The sequence below is a fragment of the Peromyscus eremicus genome, chromosome 22, assembly GCF_949786415.1.
Source record: "Peromyscus eremicus chromosome 22, PerEre_H2_v1, whole genome shotgun sequence".
Lineage (NCBI taxonomy): Eukaryota > Metazoa > Chordata > Mammalia > Rodentia > Cricetidae > Peromyscus > Peromyscus eremicus.
The window spans coordinates 24,632,854-24,650,461 of NC_081437.1; the positions used below are offsets into that span (position 1 = coordinate 24,632,854).

Here is a 17,608-nt window from a genome sequence, read left to right on the forward strand (position 1 = left end):
TGCCTCTCTCCCCTGAATGCTGCGATCAAAGGTGTGCGCCACCACGACCCAGCTCTTAACTTCTAAACCCTCTCTCCAGCCCTGAAAGTTTTCCTTTTAAGAGCAAATAAGTTATAAGATCTTATTTACTATATCCTGTTTGTTTTTTGGAGTCCTGGCTGGTGTAGAACTTGCTATGTAGACCAGGCTGGCCCCTAACTCAGTGATCCACCCACCTCTGCCTCCTGAGTGCTGGGATTAAAGGTGTGGGCCACCATGCCTATCTGATGTTGTTTTTGAGATAGGATCACATTACATAGTCCAGGCTGATCTGGAACTGGCTGTGTAGCAAAGGCTTCCCAAGTAGTGACAATCTTCCTACCTCAGCTGTCCAGGTCCTGGGACTATAGGCATTTGCCCCCTTGTCTAGCCTTATTGACTACCTTGGAATGAAAACCATTGTACCTATAATGAAAGAAGCAATTCAGCAGAAGGATTATAACTGATACCCGGAAAAAAAAAAAAGTGACTTTGGAGTCAACTGGCCTTTTCAAGTAAGGAGTCCTCTCAAGGACCAAGGACAGCTGCCCAGGGAGCTGGTGTAGAGACTTGCTTTCCATTCTCAACAAGGTTTTGAGACACACACACACACACACACACACACACAGTAACGGACTCTTGGTTGTGTCGTGGAGCAGGTCACCCTGAGCTGCCTCTGCTAGGGCCTGGTGTTACTCATCCGGGACAGCAGGACTGAGTGAGGCTCAGTTGGGTAGCTTGATTGGAAGTCCAGGCTGCTCCGTTCCCTTGAGCAGCAGGCATGAAAAGCAGAGGACGCCAGCCGGCGGAAGCGGGGACAGGGGCCGAGCTGAGTGCCTGTAAAAAGGCCACTTCAAGCCCCATTGTGGGGACAGCAGCAGGTGGGCATGTCTGCGCTTTGAATGCCTCTTCCCGTGATGCGCTGCGCTAATGGATGTGCATTAACAGCGTCCCTTCCTCAGTCCCCGCTGGAGAACTCTGAATTCCTGAGGAAGGGCAGCAGTCAATGCCTGAGGCCCCCACAAAGGGGCCATTGTGGTCATCGCTGAGTCAGACTGGTGACTGTTGGCACCTGAGCTCAGTCAGTCTGGAGTAAGTGGTTGGCAGGGACGTCATCCGGGAGAGTGGGTTTGAGTGTAACGTCCAGGACATCTTTAGCAAAGACCTCGCCTCCAGGAAGTTCATTCTGACTGCCCAGAAACAGACCCTCGTTTTGAAAAGAGGGTTTGGGCTAAGGCAAGCTTGGGAAAGGGCACAAGAAGCTCTGCAGCGGAAAACGCCCACGCTCCGCGCAATGGAACGAGAGCGAGACGTTCTAACGTGGGCATCCTGCGTCACTGCATCACACCATCACATCATCGAGATGAAATGAATGATACAGAGACGGTGACCCGGGCTGGCTGGTCATCCACAGATGGGTTTGCCAGAAGGCCTGGTACTTAGCAAGAGATCCACCTTGCCTCCTGGCCCTAGCTTTCTCCGGGACTGAGAATGGGCAGAAAGAGCGGTTGGCCATCCCATAGAGGAGCCTTGAGTAGGTACAAAGGAGACCAGAGAGACCGGTGGACACGTGTCTAGCTCCTTGGCTCAAAGTTCAGAGGGCTTTGTTGTGTCTATTGACACGTTCCGTTTTCCTTTCTTTCCTTCCTTCCTTTGAGAGAGGGTCTCATGTAGGCCAAGGTGACCTTGAAGTCACTATATAGTTGAAGAAGATGACCTTGAACTCTTCAGTCCTCCAGTTCCCATCTCAAGAGTGCTAGAGTTTCAGGTGTGCACCACCTCACCTGGTTTTATGCAGTGCCGAGGACTGAACCCGGGACCCTGTGAGTGCTAGGCAAGAAGTGCCAGCTGGACCATATGCCCAGTCGTTTCTCTTTTTTCTCCCTACCCCCCTTCTTCTCTTTTGGTAAGGCCTTGCTATGTAGCTCAGGTTGGCCTTGAACTCATAGCAACCCTCCTACCCCGAGCCTCTCAAGGGCTGGGGTTAGAGGCATGAGCCTCCACATTCAGCTGCTCTCATTTCTTCACAGAGTTCCATTCTAGACCTGATTTGAATCCACGGAACAACTTGCCTGGAAGGGACCAAGGGCCATGGAACCCTGTCACTGTTTAGATAACAGGGGGTACAAGGCAGGGCAAGAGCCCAGGTTACCTTGTCCCTCACTGCTTCTCCCTCCAACACTCTGACTCCACTTGGGCCCCAGGGGGCTGAAAGCCAATCCAGGGGAAGAGGCTTTGCCTTGGCTGTGGGCCACTGGCCTGGACCCTTCTGCTCTGTGGGACATGCAATCCTTGCAGGCTGTGGTGGGCTCCTGCGCTAGCTAACACATGCATTAGTGGATGAAAGCCGTCTCCAGGGGCTCTTCACCAGGGCCCTTTGGCTGTAATAAAGCAAATTAAAACCCCATTCAAAGGTCAATTGAAATCTCTTTCATGCCACGTTTCCACACAAATTGATTCCTCTTTGCCCTTGGGGTCGCAGTGAATGCCATAAAGGGGCCCAGCTGTAGCTAGATGGGAACAACTTGAAAAATTGCCTCCCCTAGGGCTTTGGCAGAGTTGAGGGGGCAGTGGACCCTCCCCTTTCCCAGGACCATCTGGGGCACCAAGGGCCCTCTTCTCCAGTTTGCTCCTGGCTTTGGAACCCATCTATGGAGCTCAAATCCACTTCTTCCTCCATTCCAGCAGGCTGCCTTCAGAGGAGTCAGGATTCCCTTTAACTAAACTGCCCAGCCTGACCTCAATCTTGAGAGGCCCTTGCCCCAGCATCCTGAGTGCCTGGATGACAGACGTGAATTGTGTGTTCAGCAGATGGACCCAGTGTTTGCACTGACAATCTTTGTTTGTTTGTTTGTTTTGTTTCTCTGTGTAGCCCTGGTTGTCCTGGAACTCCCTCTGTAGAACTCAAGAGATCTACCTGCCTCTGCTTCCCAAGTGCTGCCATTAAAGGTGTGCGCTGACAATCTTAATAGCAATTGGAATGTTTCCAATCTGCTTGAACCCTGGCCAGCCCCCATGAGGTGGGCCTTTGAGAAGATCAGAGAGGTTAAGTAACTCTTCAGGGTCACAGAGCTCATGATTTTCTTCCTCACACCATTCCCCTGCTGTCTTCCCACATCCCAGAATGATGCAGTGTCTTGAGTCCCTGCCTCTGCGTCACTTTCAAATCTGACCTCCACCCTGGCTTCTACGCTTGTGACTCCCTGACAACCTTGGCTTATCTGTCCCCCTAGTGACCCTGCAGAAATGGCCAGAGGCATCATTCAAGGAGGCTTTCGGGATCTTGTCTCTGGCTTGCACCCAGTGTGGCTCTTTTCTGCACTTGGCGTTGTAAGGGAGGAGGAATCTTTGTGATCAACTTCAACAGGTTCATTTGAGACAGATCCTTGGGCTAGGAGGAGAGAAAAGCAGGTCCCGGGGTGTGGCTCGGTGGCAGAGTACTTGGTTAGTATGTGTGAGGGCCTGGATTTGACCCCTAATGAGAGAGAGAGAGAGAGAGAGAGAGAGAGAGAGAGAGAGAGAGAGAGAGAGAGAGAGAGAGGAGAGAGAAGAGAGAGTTTATTAACATGTGTTGGACTTCTGAGTGATTGTGAGAAAACTCCAAGAAAACAAGAGTTTTGTGACCTCAGTTTCTTCAAAACACAAATTATTCTTGGAATGTTATTTCAGGTTCTTCTCAGGTGTTGCGGATAGATGTGAGTTTACTTCAGATTATTCATTACACCTGGCTGTTACTTGTTTGTATGCCTCTGTGGGAAAGCATGCTTTACCACAAGCGGTTCACCTGTCCCCTGGGGCTCGCCCGCCCATGCAGTTTGACCATCACACATGCGGCTTGTCCTTGTGATTGGACACTTTACTCACGTGACTCCTCTTAACCCTCAGATCATAAACTGTCTGATGCTCTGAATAAAGTTGCCTATTGCACGAGACTTTTGTCTGCCTCATTTATCAGCTCCCTTCTCCCAGGTCCCACCACCTCTAGGTGACAACATGTATATTCTGTGTTCAGGGAATAAGAAGTGCTCATAATGGTGGCTTTGGTTCCAGTTTATATATAAAATCTTCACCTTTTTCTTTTTTCTTTTTTTTTTTTAACTCAGTTTGGCCTAGAACTTCATATATACACCAGGCTAGACTCCAACTCACAGCTCTGTCTCTGCCTCTCAAGTGCTGGGACTGAGCACATCTGGTACCCTAGCTCCACTCTAAAATGCTGGCCAGCTTTCCCCCATCCCACACCCACACCCAGAATCCAGCTTATTGCAAGGTCTGGTCCAGGCTGTTTTCTTTCTTTCTTTCTTTCTTTCTTTCTTTCTTTCTTTCTTTCTTTCTTTCTTTCTTTCTTTCTTTTTTTGGTTTTTCGAGACAGGGTTTCTCTGTGTAGCTTTGTGCCTTTCCTGGAACTCACTTGGTAGCCCAGGCTGGCCTCGAACTCACAGAGATCCGCCTGGCTCTGCCTCCCGAGCTAGGCTGTTTTCTAACCTTTCCTATCCAGGGCCCCAGGATGTATCTTTGGTCCTGGGCTGGGTAGCACACATTCTGCTTCCCATGACCTACATCCTACATCTCACATCCTGTGCCCAATACATGGGCTTCTTCCTTCCTTCCTTCCTAAGCATCAAGACACTCAGCCCATGGGTTACTTCCCAGATGGACCCTAAGTAGGTAGAAAAGCCATCCTCTGCTCCAGGCTCCTTGGTCCCCAAGGGAAGCATAGAAAGGATATTTTAGAGCTAGGGCGAAAGGCGGCACTTTGCCTCTCATTCTCTTCTCTGTACTCTCCCAGATAGCCAGGAACTTGTCATTTCCTACGTCCCTGCCAACAGTGGCACCAGTCCAGTATTTAGCACACATACACCCCTAAAACAGCAATGTGATGTCTCTCTGTCAGGGGGCCCAGAGACGGGCATAAGTGCTTCTACCCTAGGGCAGCTACTTCGGCTTTTCCATGGGGACCATGGGTCACGGCTGAGCTGGGACTTCCTTGCTTCCCGCCAAGAGTGGAGTTGGTGCTGGCTACAGCCCAGTCTCCCAAACACAGCTGGGAGAGTAGTCTCATCCCCAAGACTTTTCTCCCAGTGAGATGGCCCTAGTGCTTGGCGCCACTGGGGAGGCTGAGAGTTAGACCATCTGGTGCTCCTTCTAGCCCTTTCTTCCCAATGAGGAGGTTGCCTCTGCACCTGCTTTTGTAAACGTTCTTACACCCTGGTGCCATCTCTTTTCCAATTAAAAACCCGCAGAGGTGAAAAGCTGGATGACGAAAGTGTCTCAGCCCTGTGCCCACAGCCACCTGGTAGGACTGGAGGCAGGTGTAAGACTCCCAGGAGCCTTCACCACGCAGGAGTCACACGGCTCAGCCGGAGCCCCCTTGCGACTTGCGACTTCTCCTTCCCTGTTCCCCTCTTCCTCCTGCCCTCCTGCCAGCATTCCCATGGCATCTGGGGCAGAGCTTCCACTTGCTGCAGGCCCCGCACTGAGAACTCTCTAAACACATGACGGGCAGCGGGTGAGCCGGACAAACTGTGAAACGCCGTAGGCAGCAAGCAAGGAGAGCGGTCGGCTGTCCTTCAAGCTGTTTAGAGAAATGAAAACTAATACAGAGAAGGACCAGGATCCCCAGGGATGAGCGTTAGGGGCTCATGCCAGGCAGAGCTGCACCCTGAAGGTTCTGGGACACAGGCCAGGCTGTGTCCCAACATTTCCTCTGACTGGGAACCCCTGCATCGTTTCTGATCCCCTTTCTGAGCAGGATGGTCTCTATTTATTCCTCACCTGTGCAGTGAATGTGTGTGGGGTGTTTGTGAAGGGAAACTGTCTCTTCGATGTTATAGTTCTTTAGTTTTAGGAACACGTACACGGCCCTGGCTCTGAGGCCGCCCCCACCCACCCCCACAAACACCCCCCAAGCCAGTAAAACTGTCCGTGAGTTCTGGGGACTTGAAGTTGAGCCCATAAGGAGTGTGAAGTGAAGGTCTGGAGGGAGGGGACGAACTCCCTTTGCATTTAAAGTGGAAAGATTGGATTTTCGCAAGAGCTGCAGCCCACCCACCTGCTTCCTTGCCTCCTTCCCTTCCTTCCTTCTCCTCGTCTCTGCCCCTCCCCCACCCCTTCTTCCACAAGGTCTCACTATGGAATTCACACTGTAGATCAGGCTGGCTTCAAACTCGGAGATCCCCCTGCCTCTGTCTCTCTAATGCTGGGATCAAAGGCGTGTGCCACCACGCTCTCCAACCACGTATCCTTTTGATGTGCCGCCAATGTGCCCTCCTAGAAAGCTGGAGTCATTTTTCCTTTCCCTTATAGCTGAGTGGGATGTGTGATAACCTCAACCAATAAAGGGCAAGAGTGCTTCTGTGAAACTCCCAAGGCTAGACAGACCATAAGGCTAGGCAACCATGACCTCTACCTGGCTCCCAAACCCATGCTCAGGAGGCCTGGGCCTAGACGTGAGAAGCCCAGCTGTTCTTCAGCTACTGAGAACCCCATGCCCAAGTTCCATAGAGATGGAAGTGGGGGGGGGATCCCAGAAGCCTTAACACTCCCCCCATCCCTGCTCCCCCTGATTTGAGCATTCTCAGCCCAGGAGCCAGAGCTGTGAGCAAGCAGCTTCTGGAGCTATAGACCTCAGGCTCCAAGCTGCCCCACAGTGGAGCAGGGCCCTGATGGTCCTGCTGAACCCTACTTGTCGTGCGAGTACCCGAGCAAATTAAACACTGTTGCTGCAAACCATTTACCATCGGGTGGGCTGTGACTCACCTAGACAACCAGAGCAACCTTCATTAACACTTGGTCCATTTTCCTCCCCGTCTCTGCTTCTGTCCACGCCTTTACCTATATCTATATATCTTTTATTTCCCCCACTTAATATCCAATGGTGATGATGATGATGATGATTAATGGTTTTTTCGAGACAGGGTTTCTCTATGTAGCTTTGGAGCCTGTCCTGGAACTCACTCTAGAGACCAGGCTGGCCTGGAACTCACAGAGATCTACCTGCTTCTGCCTCACAAGGTGCAGGTATTAAAGGTGTGCGCCACCACCCCCCCTCCCCCCGGCCCAAAGATTATTTTTATGTTGAGGAATAGCCCCATTTAAAAAAAAAGATTTATTCTTATAACTTTTAATGTGTGTGTATCTCTGTTTAAGAACGTGCACATGAGTGCAGGTGTCTACAGAGGCCAGGAGTATTGGGTCCCTTGGAGCTGGAATTATAGGCAGTTATGAACTGACCAACACAGGTGCTTGGGTCTCTATAAGAACAGTACATGATCTTATCTACCAAGCCATCTTTTTTTTATGTTAGTACTTTTTTTTTTTAAGATTTATTTATTTATTATGTATACAGTGTTCTGTATACAGTGTTCTGCCTGCACATATCCCTTCAGGCCAGAAGAAGGCACCAGATCTCATTACAGATGGTTGTGAACCACCATGTGGTTGCTGGGAATTGAACTCAGTACCTTTGAAAGAACAAGCAGTGCTCTTAACCTCTGAGCCATCTCTCCAGGCCCTGCCAAGCCATCTTTCCAGCCCCCCACTGTTATTTTAAATAGTCACAGACTATTCCACTGTATGACGTCACTATAATTCTTATAACTGCATCTTTAGCATTGGTTTTTATTTTATTGTTGTGATAACTGATATAGAAATGGTCTTGAAGAAAATTTAGTAGAACTGCTAGACCGTTTCTTGGGATAAGTCTTAAGAAATGCTGAGTCACAAGGTTAAAGACCTGATATCTAGAAAACCCATTCATCTCCCTCTGGTTTAGCCTACCAGTCCACTTGTATCTTATATCTCCTCCTCCTCCTCCCCCTTCTTTTTTATCCTGTTATAGCAGAGAAAGCACCCCCCCACCCCACCCCCACCCCCGACACACACACATACTCCAGCTGTGTTCAATGATTAGCTTCATTTTCTAGATTCCATCTCTGGTTTGCTTAAGACATATAGTACTTGCTTTTCTCATTAGCAACAATAACGTTCCCCTGCTCCTGGGTTTTTTCCCCTCAGAAAACAAAAACAAACAAACAAACAAAAAAAGCAAGCCGTACAAGGGATACTCATCATCATTAAATTGGACTTCTTTGAAAGCACAGTACATTCAACATTGGAAAAGCAATCAACAATGTGATAAGAATTCACTACCGTATTAGACTAAAAGAGGGAAACTGTGTTGTTTTTGAGACCTTCAGAGGCACTTGCTCCAGGCTTTCAAAGAGGAACTATTGATATTAAGATGTAAAACAATGGTGATTTTTTTTTTTTCTGGTGACACTCATGTTCAATGCCTGTCTGATGATGGTGTCCTCTTGACCCTGGTTCTGTTCTGGGTTTTTCTAAAGCTTTTTCCAGAAAATGTATTTTTATTTTATATATATTGGTGTTTTGCCTGCATATGTATGTATGTATGAGGGTGTCAAATCCCCTGGAGCTGGAGTTACAGACAGTTGTGAGCTGCCATGTAGGTGCTGAGAATTGAAACATGGGACCTCTGGAAGAGCAGCCAGTGCTCTTAACCACTGAGCCATCTCCCCAGCCCCGGTTTTCTTTCTTTACTGGATCAAGTGGCCTGATTTTGGCCATGATTCCAGCCACCCTTTTCTCCTGCTTTTTTTTTTTTTTTTTTTAACATCCTATAATTAAACCAGTGTTTCCTAATATGGTTCAATGACTTTTCAGTTCACATTGACTAAAGTAAGTTCTTCTATACATAATTAGGAACTCAAATGATTGGCCAATCCAAATTTATCTTGGTTTGACTTTTTTTTTTTTTTTTTTTTTTTTTGAGACAGGGTTTCCCTGTGTCACAGTCCCAGTTGTCCTGGAACTTGCTTTGTAGACAAGGCTGGTCTCGAACTCACAGAGATCCACCTGCTCTGCCTCCCAAGTGCTGGGATTCAAGGCCAGCACCACCACCTGGTCCTGGTTTGACTCTGATGCCACCACCAGCGGCCTCCTAAAGTTACAACAGTAATGCGAAGGGAAATAAGACAAAGTCGCCATCCCATCAAAAGGCGTCGACAGGCCTGGCGGCGGGAAGGGCAGAGGTGGATGGAAGGGAGGACAGAAGACAGAAGGGAACTGGATCAAGCACGATAAGCCACTTATCCAGGTGAGACAGGGATGGGATTCCCTGCAGAGCAGACATCATCTCTCAGGCTCCTGGCAGAAACAACAGCCAAAAGGAGCTAAATGGGAACTGGGTGATGACGGAGAGCTAGATCTTTCTTTTTCTTTTATTTTTTTGAGAGCTAGATCTTAATATGAATCTGAGTTACCTCACTGGAGGGAGGAAGGGTGCTTAGCTTGCGGGGAACACTGGGGGAAGTAGAGGCAGAAAGTAGCGTTTATGGAGTATGAATGTTTGGGAATGGGTGAAGTCCAGGATACAAGATGGACAGCAGGTTACAACCCTGCAAAGAGGCCAAAGCCTGGTGCCACACGTCTTGTTCTCCGTTAGGGAGCTCAGTGCTCTACTGTGGCACAAAAGGAAAGGAGCTTTGGATGCAGAGTTGGTGCTGCCAATCAGAAAGGCTGAACTCTCAAGGAAGTCCTGGGGTCTGCCCCCTCCCCCAAAGGGCATCTAACTGGGGGGATAAAGTTCCTCCCATTGGCAGATTAAGCAGGCACCCTGATTCTGCCAGCCACACCTCTCCTCACAAGTTTGTTTTGCTTTGTCCAGGGTCAGGTAGATGCCACTGCAGGTCTCTCTGTCCTGGTCTGGCCTGGCCTGTGAGAGCTTACAGCTAAGCCAGAATGCCTGGGCCTGGCCACATGGTGAAGGCTGGCCCACAGTCCCCAGACCATCCTGCCAGCTCTCAGCCCAGAGAGGAGCCTGTTTCGGTAGACCTCCTCAGAACACTGCACCTCCTGGTTAATAGTCTGAGGCTGGGAGTCTTCCTTGGAGTTTGGGCACAGAAGCGCATCTGTCCTGGCCTAGGCCTTGGGGACCGAGGCAGGCTGTCCAACTCACTTGCACCCTCCCCAACCCCAAGAGGTAGCCTGCCTTGGGTTGCTGTGGGTGACCCCCGACAGCCTGTCGGCTGCCTTTCCAAAATGGAACAGGTAGATTTTGATCCCACACGACCATCACACTTCCCCAACATTGGGGAAAATCTGAGGCATAAGAGACTCACTCCTCCTTAGTGATATTTACTTCCAAATGCCAGGAAGGCAGTTGGACGCACACAGGTAATTTCACTCCGATCTGCGTGACCTCAGAGCTAGGCCTGCCTCGCACCAGGATGCTAAGCCTCTGCCCTGTCCGAAGTGGAGATCCAACACCATGCTTAATTAAGTTCTTCCTGACCACCGGCCGCAGGTGTGCGCTTCTGCGGGTCTGTGCTAATGCCAGCCTCCTCCGCGCTTTCCAGGCACATCTGCCCTGAGCTCAGCCTCCACCGGGAAGCCTCCCCTCCCGCGGCCCGCCCCCCCCCCCCCTTCACGTGGCCCGGGATTCGCCTGTTGCGCGCTGCAGAAGCGCTGCCAGGAAGGTCACGTCCAACGCTCACCCACCCAGCCCCGCAAGTATAAAAGGAGGGAGGAGAGCGACAGGATCCAAACCGGCGGCGAAGGAGGAGAAGGAGGTTAAAGAGCAGTGACCAAGAGAGGCCACCAAACATCTTTGTCCCCGGAGAGCTGCCTTTCCGCGACAGGTAAGGGTGCCACAGCTCGGGACAGCTCTTCCACACTGAGCTCTGCCCCTGGGCCTTGGGATGCTCCGCAGGCGGGAATGCAGACTGGCGCTCTAGCTTGTCGGGGACCTGAGCTCTTCGCAAACTTTTTGAGAGAGAGAGAGAGAGAGAACTGAGCCGGCACGATGGGGTGACAGGCTGTAACGCTCCAGAAAGCAGGTGGTTTGGAGATTCCGGGGATCGCTGCCGTCGGGGAAGGGGGTAGTCTTGGGGTCTGCACGGAGAAACGAAGCATTGGGATGCTTAGGATCATCTTAGAGTTCGACCAGCTCCTGGGGAGATCTTGGGAGAATTCCCCTGTTTCTCTTCCCGATTGTTCGGACTGGTGTATATATTTGTATTGAATATAAATACACGTTGGAAAGGCAGTGGGAGAGAAGGCCAAGTCACAATAAGCTCCTAAGAGTGGGGCTCTTTTGTTGTTGCTGCTGCAGACCCCAAATCCTGCTTTCCCCGCGCATCTTAGTGGATCGGAGGCGGCTGCATTGCGGTAATTATGTGGGTTACGGGATAGGACAGTAGGCATTCCTTCCAAGATCCAGCCCCGGTTAAAATACCGAGAAGGGAGGGAACTGTCCAAGGTTCTGAGCTACCTGTCTAGTTTCGGAAGCCCTCAAAAGTACTGTAGGGAGGTGCGGCATTTGAAAGGACCATGCTCGGGCACAGGACATTTCAAATGAAGGAGAGACGGATCCCCCAAATTCTCCATGTATAAATAAAGCAGGTGAGGTTTTCACAGAATGGCTGGGAGGAGTCAAGGAAAATGAAAGTAAGCAGTATATGTTTGTGTTTTTCAGTTTGTGAAGTATGCGCAGATCATGGCTAATTCAATGGCTTGTTTCCTTTGAGTATTATAGAAGCTGAGGCATGTGCACGATGTATGGATGAAGTCGCATCTCCATGCCTCCCGGAGAGGGCTTTACAGAGAGAGGACTATGTCGGTGGCTCTCCTGAGTTCAGAGAACCCCCCTGTACATGGGGTCCTAATAGGTGTAGCTGTGTCAAATGAATAAATTGCAACTTTCTATCTTCCAGGGCTTTTAATGACTGGAATCCTACGCTCTCCCACCTATGAGAAGCACAGAGTTTGACACTTCCCCCACTACTTTTAGTTTCTCAAAAAAAAAAAAAAAAAAAAAAAAAAGATACAAATAAGATATTTGTTTCACTGTGAGAAAAGGGGGAAATACATATGAGAAAACACATAGCAAGTTGCTCTCAGGAGCCATCTAACCGGGAGCTCCTGGAGGAGGAGGAGGAAGAGGAGGAGGAGGAGGAGGAGGAGGAGGAGGAGGAGGAGGAGGAGGATTTTAGTCCACAGCGGGTGGCTAGGAGGAGAGGGCAGGCTTTTGAAGGCCTGCCCTCTTTTGTGACTCCTTCAAATATAAACCTCATTCCACAGTCATCCAGCTTTGAGGACAGTTGAAACTTAGTTGAGATGACTATTAGATTTGTATGATCTTATTTTTCTTTACGGACATGTTTTCATGCTAGTTATCATTTTTCTGGGGGGAATTTGTGATCTCAGCATTTTGGGCTAATTGTGTGCCTGTCTGAGCCTGAGCACCGAGAAGGTGAATAAGGTTGCTTCTGGGCTGAGGTGTGGTCCCCACAGTTCAGTGGCTGCCAGCGCCCACTAATGGTGGCTCTGAAAAAAAAACAAAAAACCAAAAAACTCAAAGCTTGTACTACAATCAGCTCTTGCAGAATGGTACAGGGGTGGAGCAGACAGGGGAAGAGATTCTTGAAGGAAGACTTTCACTTCCAAATCATCTCTCTCAAAAATAAAGGCTAGGCTCATGTCTCTCCAAATGAGATTTTCTGCCACATTCATTTTAAAATGCAAATGTTTGTTAGGAGTGACAGACACTTTAGTTATTTAAATCTTTTTTAATTAACAATTTTTTGCTTTGTTTTTCAAGATGGGGTGTTTCTCTGTGTTGCTCAGGCTGTCCTGGAACTCACTCTGTAGACCAGGCTGGCCTCCAACTCAGAGATCCATCTGCGCTGCCTTCTGAGTGCTGGGATTAAAGGCGTGTGCCACTACCGCCTGGCTGTCCTTCACATCTTACTGTGAACTAATTTTTCTAATCTAGTGTCACCCTAACAGCTGGTAATCTGGAGTCCAGAATGGGTGTAGAGTTGGTGAGGAACATTAGATTGGGTGACATCAGGGATCCTTGGTGAGGGGGAGCAGGTGTAACATTCTAGAGCTAGCAGTGGAGCTGGGAAGAGCTGGACACCAGGGGGTCAAGGCAGTGTGAGTGTTCTCTTCTGCCTATTGGGCTCTTGACCTTGGCATGTGCCCAAAGGTGCTTTCTGCATTCTCCAACAGTGTCTCCAGCGGCTCCTCACTGCAGAGAAAGCTTCCTTTCAGCCTCCTGCCTTCCTTGTATCAACAGCCTCTAAGTTGGTATATTTCAGGCTATGAGAGGTATGGTGCATGGTATGTAAGTTTAGAAAACAGGACAGTTTAAGAGAACTGGGATCTGCTTTAAAAAGACATCTTCCCAGCCCTGGGTGTGGTGGCACACACCTTTTTACTCTTAGCACTTCGGGAGGCAGAGGCAGGTGGATCTCTCTGAGTTCGAGGCCTTTGTCTTCCTGTCGGATATGGAGTGTTGAACTGTAGCTTCACCCAGGCAGTAAACTTAGAAAGCTCTCTGGGAATGCAGGAGAACTTACCTTTACTTCATCATGAACACAAATGATTTTTTTCTTTGGCTTCAGCTTTCCCGCCTCTCCGATGAGCGATTGGACCACGTGATCACCAAATAGCCTCATCTCTAATTCCTCATTTCTTTAAGGGTCTGGTTTCAACAGGAAATGGGGGGGGCGGGGGAAAACTGCCCATAGCTGTGTTGAGCTCTTCTTCTCTTATCCTGCCCTTGATAGCTCCACGCACACCTTCCAACTTCTGAGCATTGCTCCTGTCCTCAGAAAGCCTTGGACGGCACAAGTGAGAGCTGTTAGTGTTGGCCCGGAGTCCTTCCTGGTGACCAGCCAACATTGTTCTGCTCCTTGCAGGGGTCCCACCAATCTCGTTTGCCTCTGCGGAGCCGCAGCCTGTCGCCTGGAAGATGCCGAGGTCCTGCGGCAGTCGCTCAGGGCTCCTGCTGCTGGCCTTGCTGCTTCAGACCTCCGTGGAAGTGTGGGGCTGGTGCCTGGACAGCAGGCAATGTCGGGACCTCACCACAGAAAGCAACCTGCTGGTATGTGGCCCACGGGATACCTCCTCGGTTTGGGTAGAAGACGGCCCTGGGCTTAGGACAGCTCCAGAGGAAGAGCAGTGTGGGGCTGGGGGACGTCATCTCCGTTGATTGGAGCGACCCAGAGCAGTTACAGAACTTTTCCCATAAGGTTGGAACTAGGCAAAGGTGACGGGGGAGGTGGCTTCAGAGAAGAAGGGGTCTGGTCCATGATTTGTGCTCTATTGTCCTCACTCTGTTTTCTGTGAAAAACCCCTTACCATATACTCAATTTAGACAGTGCCACATTAACCATGATTGCTCCCTTAACTGATCCTGTATCTCCAACCATTTACTTCCCAAATTAGCCCCCCTTTAGGAAGTGAAAACTTACAATTTCACTTCAAATGTCTTTATTTTCTTCCAGTTACAAGGCCATTGCCAGTTAGGCATTTCCATACAACATCTCCAGAAGGAGCAGGAAAGACCGAAGTACTGTGTGTGTGTGTGTGTGTGTGTGTGTGTGTGTGTGTGTGTAACTGGTGCCAAACATCTCATGCTGCTTCTAGAAGGCTTCCTGCCAAGTTCCTTTCTGGTCTTTCCAGAAGCATGTACAAGCCCTCTGGGACAGGCTGGAGCTCCGTCCAGGTCACCACATGTGTGCACACAAATGCCGGGTGCCTGCGGGTGCCTGTCCTGCTATCGACAGACAGCTGAGGCTAGATGATGGGAGAGACCTCCTCAAGACGTAAGAGCAAGGTTCATACATAGTGTGTTTTAGACTCAGAGGACCCAAGGAACCTTTGGGAGAATCCAGTTCGGAAAAACCTAAGACTGTTGATTTTTGAGACACATTGCATAGCTTCTCCTGAGGAGATCTCATCAGAAAGGTGTGTGTGTGTGTGTGTGTGTGTGTGTGTGTGCGCGTGCGCGCGTGCGCGTGCTAAATAAGGTCAGAGTCATAGGTTCTGTCCCCACCTCTGACACCAATGAGCAGGGGCACCTTGATCAGATATTTTTCTCTTTCTGAGCACTCCCACCCCATTTCATTATATGTCCTGGGGGAAAGGTACTTAAATTACATTGTTTTTATCATCCACTGTTAACATTCTGCAGTATTATAATTCTGAATCTCTGGTGTAGAAACCCCTCAACTGAAAAGAGTGGGTGAGAGCTTTCTGTCTTCTCCTCGGCAACTCCCAAGGATCTAAAAAAAAAACCTTAAGGATGCAGGCTATGGGTAAATAAAGCCCCCTAGTCGAATTCTCTAGGGCCAGAGTGCAGAGGCACAAGCATAGCATTCGTGGTGGAAATACACCTCCACCCCCACCCCGGCCTTCCAGCCTTCCTTCAAGTTAGAATAATGAGGCAGAGAAATGGATCAACTTGTCTCAAAATTCTGATGGAGACCATACGAGAGCAACACACAGAGTAAAGGAATTAGTGGACGCCAGGAAGTTTTGAGACTGGGGGCAACGGTACAGGGCTGGAGCAGGCATGAAACTGTAGATTACTGGGGTAAGATTGAGGCATTGTTGAAAATTTAGGCCCCAGAAGTCAGACATCTATAACTAGGAAAGATTCTCTCTCAAACTCCAGTCCCATGCCCCGTCTGTACTTAAACGGAGCCACACTTTGCCATCATTAAATGACAACACCCCCTTTTGGTGCACATAATAGCAAGGTCCTGATAGTAAGAGCTAAAGAAGACAAGTAGGCAAGGAATGGGTATGGGGTGCTTGCAGCCGTCTGGGCAGAATCATGCAAGGGCAAGAAGAGCTCTGTGCAAGACGTCGGCGGGACCTGGGAGACCGGGTGCCCACGTGCAGGTGTCCACGTGCTGGGGGTGCGATGGCCTCCAGGCTCCAAGTGGCTCTGCGTCCAGGGCAGGGGACGGTGGCCCGCAGGCCCTGGCCGGGCTCACGTGTGGGTGGGGCTCTCTCTTTCTCTCTCTCTCTCTCCAACAGGCTTGCATCCGAGCCTGCAAACCTGACCTCTCGGCGGAGACGCCCGTGTTCCCAGGCAACGGGGACGAGCAGCCGCTGACCGAGAACCCCCGGAAGTACGTCATGGGCCACTTCCGCTGGGATCGCTTCGGCCCCAGGAACGGCAGCGGCGCGGCGCAGAGGCGCGCGGAGGAGGAGGAGGAGGATGCAGCTGCAGCTGCAGCTGCAGCGGCTGCTGCGGCTGCGGCGGCGGCGGCGGCGGCGGCGGCGGGGGAAGCCGGTCGCTCGGAGCCCGGCCTGCGCGAGGGCAAGCGCTCCTACTCCATGGAGCACTTCCGCTGGGGCAAGCCGGTGGGCAAGAAGCGACGGCCAGTGAAGGTGTACCCCAACGTCGCCGAGAACGAGTCGGCGGAGGCCTTTCCCCTGGAGTTCAGGAGGGCGCTGGCGGGCGAGCGGCCCGACGGCTTGGAGCACGTCCTGCAGCCCGACGCCGACGCCGACGGCGCGGCAGACGGGCCCTATCGGATGGAGCGCTTCCGCTGGGGCAGCCCGCCCAAGGACAAGCGCTACGGCGGCTTCATGACCTCCGAGAAGAGCCAGACGCCCCTGGTGACCCTCTTTAAGAACGCCATCGTCAAGAACGCTCACAAGAAGGGCCAGTGAGGGCGCGCGCGCGCGGGGGGGGGGGTGTCTCCTCACCGCAAGCCTCCATCCCTGCATGGGCGAGCTGCTCGCCGCCGCAGACCTCAAGCCTCCTAGAGCTGCCTGTAGTTAGAGGAAATAAAACCTTTCAGATTTCACAGATGGCTCCGGCCTTCAATGCAGACCGCGTGAATAAAGTCAAAGCACACACAGCCATCCAATTACACCACCATGTGACCAGGTGGTAGCGTTAAGAAAACATATCTCTACCCATTTGCCCCCAGCAAACGACTCCGGGGTAGGGTGTGGGTGCAAAGAGTTTGGATTGGCTCAGGGTTGGTTCTCTAGCCAACATTCCTAGGATGTGCTTAGCTGTGAGCCTGTCCCCAAAGCATGAGTCCTACAAGAGTGATGACCTTAGGGGCTCGAAGCCGGGTGGCACCACCAAGGCCCACTCCCCATTGGAAAGGGCTTTGGGCTGTCACTCAGGAAGCTCCGGATATTCCTTGCTGTGTTGAGTCCTGATCTGTGACCTCAGGCAGGTCCCTGTACCCTCCCAGGATTTAGTTATCTCACCTGCCCCTTCCTTCTTGACCTAAGGACAAGGATAAGAGAAAAGAGACGTCATTATTTGATCAGGAACATGTAAGGGTTGACAGCGGTTTCAATTTGGTTATTCACATATACTCAAGGCACATGATCTTACCCTCTCCCGTACACACCACGGGGATAGATGCACCGTCCCTCCAGGCTCTAGTCTTGAGGGCTCTGGTTTCCTGCTTTGCTGTGTCTCCCCAGCTCTCCCTGTTGTCCGACTTCAGCCCTTCATTCTCAAGTTCTCCCTGAAGACCTCCACTATCCGAGTGCGTTAACCAGCCGGCCTCCAGTTGCTCCCTATGCCGATGATCCGAATTAATACAGATATTTAAAAAGAGCTTGTTGGTCTCATAGTCCCTGGCCCACCAACCAAAACAGCGCCCCCTACATCCCAATTTCCTTCCCATCAGGTGCAAACTTTTGGGGCAAAGTATGTAGAGCCCATGTTAGCCGTGTTCACTCTCCTACCAAGCTTTTCAGCTCGTGTTTCCTGGGATGAAGGTCCTGTTTCATGTCT

The 17,608-nt window shown here is 50.7% G+C and overlaps 1 protein-coding gene across 1 annotated transcript; it reads left to right on the top strand.

The window, feature by feature from the left end:
- The first annotated feature begins 13,798 nt into the window (after positions 1 to 13,798).
- Positions 13,799 to 16,515, top strand: Pomc (proopiomelanocortin). The gene is made up of 2 exons (XM_059248576.1): positions 13,799 to 13,930; positions 15,874 to 16,515. Exons 1-2 carry the CDS (start codon positions 13,799 to 13,801, stop codon positions 16,513 to 16,515), a joined length of 774 nt encoding a protein of 257 aa, XP_059104559.1.
- The last annotated feature ends 1,093 nt before the right edge of the window (positions 16,516 to 17,608 follow it).

Bases quoted from the DNA above. Each gene is read 5' to 3' on its own strand.
- Pomc (XM_059248576.1), top strand. From the start codon at position 13,799: ATGCCGAGGTCCTGCGGCAGTCGCTCAGGGCTCCTGCTGCTGGCCTTG. The intron at 13,931-15,873 runs GTATGTGGCCCA...TCTCTCCAACAG, and splicing joins CCACAGAAAGCAACCTGCTG to GCTTGCATCCGAGCCTGCAA.